Source organism: Oncorhynchus gorbuscha, linkage group LG06 (genome assembly GCF_021184085.1).
Source record: "Oncorhynchus gorbuscha isolate QuinsamMale2020 ecotype Even-year linkage group LG06, OgorEven_v1.0, whole genome shotgun sequence".
NCBI lineage: Eukaryota > Metazoa > Chordata > Actinopteri > Salmoniformes > Salmonidae > Oncorhynchus > Oncorhynchus gorbuscha.
Genome location: NC_060178.1, coordinates 87,824,605 through 87,839,925, shown reverse-complemented (window position 1 = coordinate 87,839,925; position 15,321 = coordinate 87,824,605). Strand labels below are relative to the sequence as shown.

General features: G+C 43.4%; 1 protein-coding gene across 3 annotated transcripts in view; it reads right to left on the bottom strand.

The window, feature by feature from the left end:
* The window catches only part of adkb (adenosine kinase b), a 300,684-nt gene continuing 285,363 nt past the window's right edge, over positions 1–15,321 (bottom strand). For all 3 annotated transcript variants that reach the window (XM_046354435.1, XM_046354434.1, XM_046354436.1), the window contains 2 exons: positions 995–1,081; positions 1–694 (listed from right to left, as the gene is read on the bottom strand). In XM_046354435.1, the coding sequence (XP_046210391.1) occupies positions 570–694; positions 995–1,081 (212 nt within the window). In that variant the 3' untranslated portion in view covers positions 1–569. The remainder of the gene's footprint in view (positions 695–994; positions 1,082–15,321) is intronic.

The following is a 15,321-nucleotide window of genomic DNA, read 5'->3' as shown; positions in this document are numbered from 1 at the left end:
CAAAGTCTCAGACCACCCACGCCTGTTGTTTTAATGAACAATATTGTGCGTCATGGCAAAACGAATTTGGCAACATACCATTGTATTTAGTAAACATTTAAGAAAATAATAATAATATCAAACTCCACATTTCAGACAGTACTTTATCGATAGTAGGGCCCTGAGTTTTTCTAGACCACGTATTATTGACCTGGCGAGGAAAAACCCCTGGTCCTTAGTATTAGACATCGTAACCTTTTAATAGCAAAGCCAAAACAATGAGTTAAATGAGAGTTAATATTTAGTGGTTTTGAACTGACAGATGGTGCATAGAAAGTGGAGTGTTGTTTAGAAAGTTGCTTAAAAAGTAATCTACTGAAGCAAATTGAATCACTGATGATCAATAATCTCACAGCAAGTTACAACACATAGCGACAATGTTGTTGACCGGTTATATCCATGGAATTATTGTAAACCTTAAACAAACTTTACACACACAACTTTGAGGCACATACATACACACAGCTTTATGCAGGTGTTTGTAAGGTAAGGAAAATACATTTGTGGTTGGTTGATAATGGTTGGGTATATCAAGGGAAGTCAGGTTTCTCAGGGAAGGTACATCCTGCTCGTCTGATAATGACATTGGCTGCATAGTGGCCAGCACGGATACACTCCTCCAATGGCCTCTCCTGGACCAGCTCTGACAGGAAGCCTGGGAGGAGAGAGAGGTGAGAAGCAAGGGTCAGGGGTCAGTAAAAGACTATAGCAGAGAAGAAAAGTTTATTAAAGTGTCACTCCTCAATATAACATTTGACAGAATGGTTTGAATTACAGGGGGGGTGGGGAGAGCTGGGCACCACTATAAGACAATCAGAACTCCCCTGGAGATGTATCAAAGGAATAGAACATGGGAATATAATTGATTAATTGGGCATCTATGTATATGCTGTGGAGAGGATAATTGGCAGAAACAAGAGAGAAACCAGGGAGGAGACAGACTAGTGTACTGCACCTCCCACAAAGGCATCTCCTGCTCCGTTAGTGTCCACAATGTCGTTCTGGTCAATGTCCAGGACAGAAAACATGGTCACCTTCTCACCTGGGGGGGGGGGGGGGGGGTAGAGATAGAGAGAAGAAATTAGGCATATCATTTAGATAATTATTATGATCTTCAAGCTTTGATTATTTCAATAAGCTGCGTAGTGCTAGGGAGAAAAACAACCAGGGACGATTTTGGGAAACCCTGATCTATATGACCCTGGGTCAAAGATCAAAGAATACCATGCTTCCAAGTGTCGTACACACTGTGATCAGTCAGCTGAGCGTGATTTCACAAGAGATATCTTCAGCTGTGATTTGGCCGACTTCACAATACAATAAAAATGCATAGTGTTGACATGCCTCTACACTTTCAACTCAGTATCATATCAAGATGGATAAGGGTTCTAGGCCATGAAAGAACAAGTTAAGGTTTCACTTTGAAATCCATTAAATGAGTACTGTACAGGATTAGGATCTTAATTTGATCACCCTGTCTGCGAAGACATTTCCTGCAATACAGGAAATGTAAACTTGTAGTATATTTGAGGTTTAGAAAGTCTTCTGAAGTTTGTCATTTCCACTGTGAAATTTGAGACCTGATTGTCCCTTACGAAAAATGTATCAACCCCTACAAAAATCTCCATTAATTATAATCCTGTTGCAGCAGGATTATTTTCCTGCTGTAGCAATCTGGGTCAAATTAAGATCCTACATCTGTATATTATCTTCAGTGGGATGTATTGCTTCAATTATCAGTAGCACATGTACTTCAAAAGAAACTTCAAGTAAAAAAAAACTAAACCGGCAGGGTGAAAAAAAAGAAGAAAATCTACCAGACAACAAAGTATTGAGGTATAGAATGACATTAGATCAGCATCTTATGTCGGTACAATCCAAACCACACACAGGGTCTTCAAACAAGGCAAGGTCTGTGTCCGAAATGACACCATATTTAGTACACTCCTTTTGACCAGAGCTCTATCGAGAAATAGTGTAGTATATCGGAAGTAGGGTGCCATTTGGGATGCAACCAAGGGCTCTGGTGCAGACATGAACCTTCAAACAGGTGTGGGAGACAAAAGACTGACGTTTGGATGAAAGGAACATGAGGAGGCTGACAGTGTTCTTATTGGGTCGGAAAGATCTAGGAATTTGGGGTTTAAAGCCACAATCTGCAATTTGTTTTCAATGGGTATATGCACCAAGTTTACAAAACATTTAGGAACACCTTCCTAATATTGAGTTGCACCCCCTTTTGCCCTCAGAACAGCCTCAATTCGTAGGGGCATGGACTCTACACGGTGTCAAACGCGTTCCACAGTGATGCTGGCCCATGTTGACTCCAATGCTTCCCACAGTTGTGTCAAGTATTCTTTGGGTGGTGGACCACTCTTGACACACACGGGAAACTGTTGAGCATCAAAACCCAGCAGCTTTGCAGTTCTTGACACAAACCGTTGTGCCTGGCACCTCCTACTATACCCCGTTCAAAAGCACTTAAATCTTTTGTCTTGCCCATACACCCTCTGAAGGGCACACATACACATTCCATGTCTCAATTGTTTTAAGGCTTAAAAATCATTCTTTAACCTGTCTCCTCCCCTTCATCTACACGGATTGAAGTAGATTTAACAAGTGACATCAATAAGGGATCATAGCTTTCAGCTTGATTCACCTGGTCATTCTGGTCATTCTATGTCATGGAAAGTGCACGTGTTCCTAAAGTTTTGTACACTCAGCTATCACTATTACCATTCATAGCTATAATTCTGCAGACTGCACCTTTAAAGAGACAAGAAAAGAGCTAACAATAATCATAATGTAACGTGACGAGGCCCACTGCAAATAGAACAGTTCACGGATTCATTTTCTAGTTGCAAAACAAGGCAACCTCGCCTCATCAATTTCAACAAAACTCCTAAACATCCTCAGAGTCAACAAAACTCCTAAACATCCTCAGAGTCCAGTGTCATACATGAATAAGACTCAAAGTAATTATGTTGAATTACATAGCATATTATGCATATACTGTAGGCCTTTCAAACAAATCAAGCCACCATGTGAAAATAAGATAAATAAATTGTCAGAAATAGTTTCACAAATGCTGGCTGGTGTTATGACCTGACCTGATGTCAGTAAGGTTTTAACCATAGAATGTTCTAACACACCTTGATTAATGACGCCTATGTGGCACAGTGACCAGTCGGTCACATTGATATGACCAACTATTTGGGGCGGCAGGTAGCCTACTGGTTAGAACGTTAAAAAAACTATCAGCACATAGGCATCTCAGTCTGAGAGAACATTCCGCCCTCCTTTCAAGGAAGCAGCTGATTACTTTGATAATAAATCACAATAAAACCGGGATCCTTTTATGATCAGCTAATTAGCGCCATAACGACATTGCTTAATTCATGTTGCAAATGAAGCATGTGGACCCTTCCTCCTCCCTATTGAAAATGATTAACCACACACACACACATCTTAACATATACATTGTGCTTATAATAAATCACAATTTGTCAATTATTCTACAGTTAACAGATTACAATGATCAATTGTGAGATGTGTGTGTATTTAAAGCGGAGGAATGAATTAAAAACACATACACAAGACAATGTCTGTGTCCCAAATGGCACCCTATTCCACCTATAGTGCATCTTTTTCTTTTATTTTTTATAATGCACTACCAATAGGGCTCTGGTCAAAACTTTAAAGGCAATAGGCTGCCATTTGGGATGCAGCCATAGTCTTGTGTTGGTGTTTTTAATTAAAACCTCTCTTTATAAAAGAGGAATAGAATCTAGTATAATTATTGAGCATTGATTCCAAACACGATTATTATTACTGCAGACGTTCAGTTTAATAGCCCTGAGGGTGTTACAGGTTTTAGTTTTTCCATTTGTTTTGAGGTTGGACTTTTAGCACGTATAGCACGTTAGCATGTTACATTCTGCTATTAGACATACTGCTATTAGACATACTGGTTGCCAACTCGTTAGTGGGAAGGCGTTTCACCTGTGCTGGCCCAGGTGCTATATATAAGTGGCTGGCCCAGTGCTCCACTGATCTTGAGAGAAGGAGGGTCAACACCTTTAGTTGGCGCTCCTGATTTGATTTCTAGAAAAAAAACATTCCTTGGTCTGATCTTCCGTTATTGTTTTTTGCGTCACCTTCTTGGTTTGCTTCCTGTCTTTAAGTTTGGTGTTGGTTTTAATTTTGTTTGCCTCTTCTTGGGCAAATTTAGTGGGTGTTTTTTTTAGTTTCCAGTTGTTGTTGCTAGTAAACTTTCAGTGGACACCCCTATGAGTCTTTCTGAACCCCTCCAAAAAAAAGACCCTTCTGTTTGAGTGACATTTTTGGTTTTGTTGTTGGGAAACAGAACTGGGAGTCAGGGTTTAATTCTGGAGAGGGAGCCTGAAAACGGCTACCACGGGAGTTAATGACGAAAAATAACAATACAGGACACTTTCGAGGCTCTAATTGGAATGAGTACACTTTAAATCCTTTAACGAGGATCCATTGGAGGGCAATAAAATGCAGAAGGTAAATATGTTTACACAGTTTCAAACAAAAGGTTATTTCCTCATAAAGATTTTCAGAGTGGGCGGCAGAGGAGGAAGAGAAACCAACCATCTGAGACGTAACCAGCTGGAAAATGAAGTGGCTAGTTGATTATAAAGCTGAACTGTAATGGCAATTACATATAACATATTAGGCCTACCTAAACTAAGAAAAACACCACAACCACATATTATTTCATTTAACCAGGTAAGGCATTGAGAACACATTCTCTTTTACAATAACGACCCGACCATGATGCCATAACCTACTGTATTCAGACCCCTTGACTTTACCCCTTATTCTAAAATGGAGTAAATGTTTTTTTCCCCCCAAGCTACACACACAATACCCCATACTGACAAAGCAAAAACAGGTTTTGAAATGTTTGCAAAAACTATAAAAAGTACATAAGTATTCAGACCCTTAATTCAGTACTTTGTTAAAGCACCGTTTGGCAGCGATTACAGCCTCGAGACTTCTTGGGTATGATGCTACAAGCTTTACACACCTGTATTTGGAGAGTTTCTCCCATTCTTCTCTGCAGATCCTCTCACGCTCGGTCAGGTTGGATGGGGAGCTTCGCTGCACAGCTTTTTTCAGGTCTCCAGAGATGTTTGATCGGGTTCAAGTCCTTGCTCTCAAGGACATTGAGACTTGCCCCGAAGCCACTCCTGCGTTGTCTTAGCTGTGTGCTTAGGGTAGTTGTCCTAGTGGAAGGTGAACCTTCGCCCCAGTCTGAGGTTGTGAGCGTTCTAGAGCAGGTTTTCATCAAGGATCTCTGTACTTTGCTCCATTCATCATTCCCTCTACCCTGACTAGTCTCCCTGACGCTGAAAAACATCTCCACAGCATGATGCTGCCACCACCATGCTTCACCGTAGGGATGGTGCCAGGTTTCCTCCAGACGTGATGCTTGACATTCAGTCCAAAGAGTTTCAATCTTGGTTTCATCAGACCAGAGAATCTTGTTTCTCATGGTCTGAGTCTTTATGTGCCATTTGACAAACTCCAAGTTGGCTGTCATGTGCATTTTACTGAGGAGTGGCTTCTGTGATTATCTTAATTTACCGAGGTTAGCTAGCCAGCTATTTGTCGTCTTTAACGTAGGAGACTCTGCTAGCTAGCCAACAGCTAGCCGACAGCTAGCCAACGTCTTCTGAATAGAACTCAACAACCCGGTCGCATTCACAGGTAGTATCACATTTTCATTTCATTTCATTACAGTACAACGGTTTGATTTGTTTGATCGTAGCTAGCTACATAGCTAGCTACATAGCCGTCTTTGTATCAAAGATAATTGTGTAGTCTAGAGCGATTTTCTAGGTTAGCTAGCCAGCTATTGTCGTTCTTTTAACGCAACGTAACGTAATCAACACTGCTAGCTAGCCAGCATCCAGTGGAACAGCCACTTTACAATAGTGCATCTAAATATTTTAAGGGGGAGGGGGTGAGAAGGATTACTTTATCCTATCCAGCACTGTCTCCGGAAGGTGGTGAAACTATTACACTCAACGGAATGACTTGATTAGTGTAGTGTCAACAACGCACCCACTGCCCAGCTCACAGCCTAGGCAAGCACCATGGTCTTTCAGCAGTACTGGAAGCCAGTATCATTTTAATCATTTTAGTCAATAAGATTCAGTTGCGGGAGATGACAAGTGCCTGGATTAGGACCTGCGCCGCTTCCTGTGTTAACTTTCGGATGTTGAACATTCGAGACTTGATGTTAGTTGAGAATATATATATATATATATATAACCTTTATTTAACTAGGCAAGTCCACTTGTCATTCCAAAATCGACCACGCTGGACCAACTTGCATTAGCGTAGCCAGCCTCATCTGTAGCCTGTCAACTATGTGTCTGTCATTTTAATCATTTTAGTCAATAAGATTCTTCTCCTCTCTGAACACAGACCATCCACTTGTCATTCCAATCGCCTTTGCATTAGCGTAGCCTCATCTGTAGCCTGTCAACTATGTGTCTGTCTATCCCTGTTCTCTCCTCTCTGCACAGACCATACAAACGCCGCGGCCACCCTAATCTGGTGGTCCCAGCGCGCACGACCCACGTGGAGTTCCAGGTCTCCGGTAGCCTCTGGAACTGCCGATCTGCGGCCAACAAGGCAGAGTTCATCTCAGCCTATGCCTCCCTCCAGTACCTCGACTTCTTGGCACTGACGGAAACATGGATCACCACAGACAACACTGCTACTCCTACTGCTCTCTCTTCGTCCGCCCACGTGTTCTCGCACACCCCGAGAGCTTCTGGTCAGTGGGGTGGTGGCACCGGGATCCTCATCTCTCCCAAGTGGTCATTCTCTCTTTCTCCCCTTACCCATCTGTCTATCGCCTCCTTTGAATTCCATGCTGTCACAGTTACCAGCCCTTTCAAGCTTAACATCCTTATCATTTATCGCCCTCCAGGTTCCCTCGGAGAGTTCATCAATGAGCTTGATGCCTTGATAAGCTCCTTTCCTGAGGACGGCTCACCTCTCACAGTTCTGGGCGACTTTAACCTCCCCACGTCTACCTTTGACTCATTCCTCTCTGCCTCCTTCTTTCCACTCCTCTCCTCTTTTGACCTCACCCTCTCACCTTCCCCCCCTACTCACAAGGCAGGCAATACGCTCGACCTCATCTTTACTAGATGCTGTTCTTCCACTAACCTCATTGCAACTCCCCTCCAAGTCTCCGACCACTACCTTGTATCCTTTTCCCTCTCGCTCTCATCCAACACCTCCCACACTGCCCCTACTCGGATGGTATCGCGCCGTCCCAACCTTCGCTCTCTCTCCCCCGCTACTCTCTCCTCTTCCATCCTATCATCTCTTCCCTCTGCTCAAACCTTCCCCAACCTTTCTCCTGATTCTGCCTCCTCAACCCTCCTCTCCTCCCTCTCTGCATCCTTTGACTCTCTATGTCCCCTATCCTCCAGGCCGGCTCGGTCCTCCCCTCCCGCTCCGTGGCTCGACGACTCATTGCGAGCTCACAGAACAGGGCTCCGGGCAGCCGAGCGGAAATGGAGGAAAATTCGCCTCCCTGCGGACCTGGCATCCTTTCACTCCCTCCTCTTTACATTTTCCTCCTCTGTCTCTGCTGCTAAAGCCACTTTCTACCACTCTAAATTCCAAGCATCTGCCTCTAACCCTAGGAAGCTCTTTGCCACCTTCTCCTTCCTGAATCCCCCCCCCCCCCCTCCTCCCTCTGCAGATGACTTCGTCAACCATTTTGAAAAGAAGGTCGACGACATTCGATCCTCGTTTGCTAAGTCAAACGACACTGCTGGTTCTGCTCACACTGCCCTACCCTGTGCTCTGACCTCTTTCTCCCCTCTCTCTCCAGATGAAATCTCGCGTCTTGTGACGGCCGGCCGCCCAACAACCTGCCCGCTTGACCCTATCCACTCCTCTCTTCTCCAGACCATTTCCGGAGACCTTCTCCCTTACCTCACCTCGCTCATCAACTCATCCCTGACCGCTGGCTACGTCCCTTCCGTCTTCAAGAGAGCGAGAGTTGCACCCCTTCTGAAAAAACCTACACTCGATCCCTCCGATGTCAACAACTACAGACCAGTATCCCTTCTTTCTTTTCTCTCCAAAACTCTTGAACGTGCCGTCCTTGGCCAGCTCTCCCGCTATCTCTCTCTGAATGACCTTCTTGATCCAAATCAGTCAGGTTTCAAGACTAGTCATTCAACTGAGACTGCTCTCCTCTGTATCACGGAGGCGCTCCGCACTGCTAAAGCTAACTCTCTCTCCTCTGCTCTCATCCTTCTAGATCTATCGGCTGCCTTCGATACTGTGAACCATCAGATCCTCCTCTCCACCCTCTCCGAGTTGGTCATCTCCGGCGCGGCCCACGCTTGGATTGCGTCCTACCTGACAGGTCGCTCCTACCAGGTGGCGTGGCGAGAATCTGTCTCCTCACCACGCGCTCCCAGGGCTCTGTTCTAGGCCCTCTCCTATTCTCGCTATACACCAAGTCACTTGGCTCTGTCATAACCTCACATGGTCTCTCCTATCATTGCTATGCAGACGACACACAATTAATCTTCTCCTTTCCCCCTTCTGATGACCAGGTGGCGAATCGCATCTCTGCATGTCTGGCAGACATATCAGTGTGGATGACGGATCACCACCTCAAGCTGAACCTCGGCAAGACGGAGCTGCTCTTCCTCCCGGGGAAGGACTGCCCGTTCCATGATCTCGCCATCACGGTTGACAACTCCATTGTGTCCTCCTCCCAGAGCGCTAAGAACCTTGGCGTGATCCTGGACAACACCCTGTCGTTCTCAACTAACATCAAGGCGGTGGCCCGTTCCTGTAGGTTCATGCTCTACAACATCCGCAGAGTACGACTCTGCCTCACACAGGAAGCGGTGCAGGTCCTAATCCAGGCACTTGTCATCTCCCGTCTGGATTACTGCAACTCGCTGTTGGCTGGGCTCCCTGCCTGTGCCATTAAACCCCTACAACTCATCCAGAACGCCGCAGCCCGTCTGGTGTTCAACCTTCCCAAGTTCTCTCACGTCACCCCGCTCCTCCGCTCTCTCCACTGGCTTCCAGTTGAAGCTCGCATCCGCTACAAGACCATGGTGCTTGCCTACGGAGCTGTGAGGGGAACGGCACCTCAGTACCTCCAGGCTCTGATCAGGCCCTACACCCAAACAAGGGCACTGCGTTCATCCACCTCTGGCCTGCTCGCCTCCCTACCACTGAGGAAGTACAGCTCCCGCTCAGCACAGTCAAAACTGTTCGCTGCTCTGGCCCCCCAATGGTGGAACAAACTCCCTCACGACGCCAGGACAGCGGAGTCAATCACCACCTTCCGGAGACACCTGAAACCCCACCTCTTTAAGGAATACCTAGGATAGGATAAGTAATCCCTCTCACCCCCCCATTTAAGATTTAGATGCACTATTGTAAAGTGACTGTTCCACTGGATGTCATAAGGTGAATGCACCAATTTGTAAGTCGCTCTGGATAAGAGCGTCTGCTAAATGACTTAAATGTAAATGTAAATGTCTGCCCACTCTACCATAAAGGTCTGATTGGTGGAGTGCTGCAGAGATGGTTATCTTTCTGGAAGATTCTCCCATCTCCACAGAGGAACTCTAGAGCTTTGTCAGAATGACCATCGGGTTCTTGGTCACCTCCCTGACCAAGGCCCTTCTTCCCTGATTACTCAGTTTGGCCAGGTGGCCAGCTCTAGGAAGAGTCTTGCCGGTTACAAACTTAGACCATTTAAGAATGGAGGTCACTTTGTTCTTAGGGACCTTAAACACTGCATACATTTTGGTACCCTTCCCCAGGTCTGTGCCTCGACACAATCCTGTCTCAGATTTCTACGGACAATTCCTTCGAATGGCTTGGTTTTTGCTCTGACATGCTCTGTCTACTGTGGGACCTTATATAGACAGGTGTGTGCCTTTCCAAATAATGTCCAATCAATTGAATCAAGTTGTAGAAACATCTCAAGCATGATCAATGGAAACAGGATCTTGAGCTTAATTTTGAGTCTCATATCAAAGGGCCTGAATACTTATGTTAATAAGGTATTTCTGTTTTTTGTTTTTAATGAATGTGCAAACATTTCTAAAAACCTGTAAAAGCTTTGTCATCAATTTTAGAGCAAGGCTGTGATGTAACAATATGTGGAAAAAGTCAAGGGATCTCAATACTTTCCGAATGCACTGTACACACTAGGTAGAGATAAACTATACTTTAAACAGAGTAGTACTGAATAATCCCTTTCACTAATGTATTCTTAACATGAACTTTGTAATGGGGAAATCACATATCTTGCACTGTCTATGATGCAGCCACTATCTCGCACCACTCTGTAAGACCACAAAACCACACCTACAAAGCTGTACAGAGAACTGTAGACTACTGAATAATAGATGGTCAATTTTGAAGTTTCTTATACTTGTCTTTTATTTACTAGCACTGACTTTGCTGAGAGCCTTTATTGACTTACGATGACTGAGATATGCGGTTGTCCTACCTAGCTACCTGGAGGAGAGTGTCTGCTAAATGTAAATGAAGCCTTATGACGTCCCTTTTTCCCCATTTATTTTAAAGTAAGTGTGAACATAACGATAGAAACATCTCAACGCCACAGTAGAACACTCCCTTCCTCTTCCTTCCACCATCCATTCCTCTGTCTGACAATATTCTCTTCTTCTGAGAGTCAAATTAGTAACTTGACTGAAACGTTTACTCAGGTTACAAGTGCTCCAAACTCCGAGGTGATGTGTAAACACAAAGTCCTCATTGGCAGAGAACTGTCATGGTATGTGTCCCAAGTGGCACCCTATTGCCTATGTAGTGCACTACTTTTTTTCCTTTTTTTTTTTTACCAGAACCCATGAAAAGTAGTGCACTACATAGCCAATAGGGTGCCATTTGGGACACAAGACACAGTCATGGAAATGGTCATAAACACGTTCCTGCCAAAACGCTGTCTCTGTTGACGTTGGCTGATGGGATGTCTGAAACCATTACTTTTGTGTAATAACTTCACATTTCACTGTCTGTAATTGAGGGGACGGTCACCAAGTGCAGTCCGTCATTTTAACTTCAACTGTACTCTTTCTTACACGGCTCAGGCTCTTCAACAACTACTACACTGAACAAAAATATTAACGCAACATGCAAGAATTTAAACAATTCTACAAGGAAATCAGTCATTTGAAATAAATTCATTTGGCCCTAATCTATAGATTTCACATGACTGGGCAGGGAAGCAGCCATGGGTGGGCCTGGGACGTCATAGGCCCACCCACTTGCCAATCAGAATGAGTATTTTACAGACAGAAATACTTATTACATTATTACAGACAGAAATACTCCTCAGTTTCATCAGCTGTCCAGGTGGCTGGCCTCAGAGGATCCCTAAGGACAAGAAGCCGGATGTGAGGTCCTGGGCTGGCATGGTTACACGTGGTCTGCAATTGTGAGGCCGGTTGGACGTACTGTCAAATTCTCAAAAATGACGTTGGAGGCGGCTTATGGTAGAGCAATGAACATTAAATTATCTGGCAACAGTTCTGGTGGACATTCCTGCAATCAGCATTCCAATTGCACGTTCCCTCAAAACTCGAGACAACTGTGGCATTGTGTTGTTGGACAAAACTGCAAATTTTAGAGTGGCCTTTTATTGCCACCAGCACAAGCTGAACCTGTGTAATAACCATGCTGTTTAATCAGCTTCTTGATATGCCACAGCTGTCAGGTGGATGGATTATCTTGGCAAAGGAGAAATGCTCACTAACAGGGATGTAAAGAAATGTGTGCACAACATTTTTGAGAAACAAACTTTTTGTGCATATGGAACATTTCTGGGATATTTTACTTCAGCTCATGAAACATGGGACCAACACTTTGCATGTTGAGTTCATATTTTTGTTCAGTATAAAACAAAATAATAATGGTTTGTTCATTGAATCAACAAGGTCATTGGTTGGCTTGCTGTGCTGGGGTGGCCTGTTGTGGGATGTGTGGGTGGGTGTTGACTCAAGTGTTACTGTCTAACAGTTAACCTGTAGCATTGATTCAAGAAAGAAAGAAACCAGGATTTGTTTTCAGAATGAAATACATCCTTGGAAACCGTTCGCAATTGTCTTGCTTTTGTTCTCTTTAATCTTTGCCACTTCCTAATTAACAAGGCTTGAATGCTTTGCAAACCAAAAGGAATTCTTTCAACAGGCGACACGCTTTGAAATGTGCACCAATGAAGTACTTTGTTAAGTATTATTTTTCAAAACAATGCCTATTATTCACACCATGCCAATAACTTGAGACAAATATAGGGTACAATGCGAAAATAAAGACATTTATACCCTGGACATTTAGCCTACTAAATGATGAGTACACAGAGCCTTGCTTGGCTTATTACATCATAACATGCTCTTTTTCATTAGAAATCAATGCCATTGTAATGTGACAGACATCAGGTAAAAGTTTAAATGAATGCCTTGCCAGAATGGTGTACGACATGTTAACACTGTCAATACATTCCACCATGAAGACTAAATCAACAATTAAAGTTGGTATAAATTATACTTCTTTTTCTGGAACACTTCCTTAATGGCTTGAACACACCAATAACGTTTTCCTGCCGAGACCGAGTGCAAACCGATTTTACATGTAGGATCGCCTGAAGATGTCGGCAGTCAGACAGACATCAACAACGTGCTGAACGATTGATATATGAACAGGAGATCTACATCCAGTACAATGTGTATGAGACCCTTAACATTCCAGCCAAACTGTGTCACAGAGAAAAAAAAACATGATCACTTTCTTGGACAACCCGTCAGGTTAGCAGCAAGCACGTTGACATTCAATCTGTTTCTGTCATAACCAGCAACATCTTTATTCACAGCTGAGTTCTAAAAAAACGAAAACATATGACTGTATTTATACCCACAGGCAAAAAGATGAGTAGACCAATATCCCTTTGGTGAGAGAAAACCCTGATGGGAGATGCCACAGATAAGAGTAGAGTTCACCCACACAGTCAGCTGCTAATTGATTCCATCTCTCGCTGGAATAGGGAATAGTAACAGGGCAGCCCGTATGCATAAAGCAGCACATCAGAGTAAGTGCTGATTTAGGATCAGGTCCCACACTGTCCATGCAATCATATTCATTATGATCTATATTTGCCATGTACAGTGTTTGTAGTGTAGATTCTGGAATTATTTGTCGATATATTCTGTTGATTGTGTTTATCATCTTTATTCTGTCTTTTGATTCTGTTTACTGTGGGTGCACCATTTCAGCAAATCAAATTCAGGGTATATTTAAATGTACTTGTTGAATAAAGATGATTTTGATTCTGAAATCATATTGAATACCATGATTACATGGACAGGGGGACCTCATCCTAGATCAGCACTCGTACTCTGAGAATACAGGCCCAGGTGCATTTTACTAGGAAGTGTTCAAAATCAAACATACAATCCAGCTTCTGCCCTATAGGCCTTGAGCTTCGGTCCACTGTGGCTTGGAATGACTCTACATTATTTGATTAACACGAGTAGTAGATAGACCTAGTCTTATTTCACACAGTTAAAACCCTCTGAGCCACAGCCTGCTTTCCTGGCTGCCTTGCCTTAGACCGTGAGAGCCTTAAAACCCCACTGGCGAGATAGGCTGCGTCCCGAATGGCATCCAATTCCTTGTATACTGCACTGCTTTTGACCAGAGCCCTATATGCCCTAGTGCACTATAAAGCGAGCCTTGTCAGGCTTTATCTATCTGGCCCTTATCAGCGATTAGAGCAGCAGCCCTCTCTCTGCTCAACGATCGTTTATTAAATCTCCTGCACCGTTAAGGTTCAGGGCACAGTCATCTTAATCAGTGCTTTAATGGGTCTATAACCAAAAGTGCAGTGTAGTTCAGCAGTGTCAGTGGCTAGATTGGCAGTGGCTGGCTCAGTGGCTAGATTGGCTGTGGCTGCTAAATAAAGAAGAGAAACTTACATAGTTAGCTCTAACTTGACACTAAATAGGCACATTAGGCAGGTTTAGGCCATGTTCCCAATGGCACCCTATTCCCTATATAGTGGACTACTTTTGACCTGGGCCTTGATTGATGGTAGGATGTGATGAAAGAGGCAGTTCATTACCCAAGTGAAGGGCAGTGGAAAGAAAGATGACAATATCAAATTGTCTGACAATTATACCACAGGGGAAATGGATTCTCTTAATTCTTCCTCTATCCTTAATAACTGTAAAATGGTTGAACGTGATGTGGAACATCACAAGACTTCCGGGAAGCTGAATTTGGGGTTTGAGAAGTCAATGAGAGAAGCAAAACATTTTTTTCTGTAGTTCTCAAAATCAAAAGGCACAATCTAGATTCGAGCCAATGTGTTAAGTAGTTTAACATGTTATTACTCCAACCTTGTGAAAGTGACAAACTGACACGTTTTAATTTTTGTTTAAAAAAAACCTTATATCAAAGGACTGCCTTTGATTTGATTGCTTGTGCATGCGGCACGAGAAGAACGTTAGACCTGATGACATGTTTCAACGCATGAGCTTAGCTCAGACAAATACCTTTTTATCATCATCATCATCAATATCATCATCAAGTAAAGCACCAAACATAAAGCTCCATTAATCACATGTCCTACAAGTGTGATCTGGGATTTCTGTTGGAGAAGCAGTTTCTGCCTATCTTCATACTGTACTGTCTTAGGTGACGTGCATAGGGTGGCAAATGATCAAATTGCAAACAAAATGACAGATCAAGTTTATTAAAGAGCCTCTTCTGGGAAACATCTTTAATTCTCTTTTTACATCAACATTTATTTGGCTCTGCACGCACGCACGCACGCACGCACGCACGCACACACACACACACAGAGTGTAATTAAACTACAGTTCCCTCCCTGCTAGTGCTACTGTACAGTTCACTCTGCTCCTGTCCCACAGCAACTAACACATCAACACATTCCACTACCTTAGGGGAAAAAACACATTCATTTCACATGATCACATGTGATTTAATGTGAAGTTAATGTGATTAACATTTGACAACATGTAAAGCAATATGTGAAACAATGTGATAACATAAAACTACACGTGACAACATGTAAGCACATGATCTCATGTGAAATTAATGCTAAATAAATGTGACATGGGGATGCAACATTTCAACATGAGATGCAACATTTGAGCACAAAATAATTTACTTTAAAAGGCATAATTTACATTAATT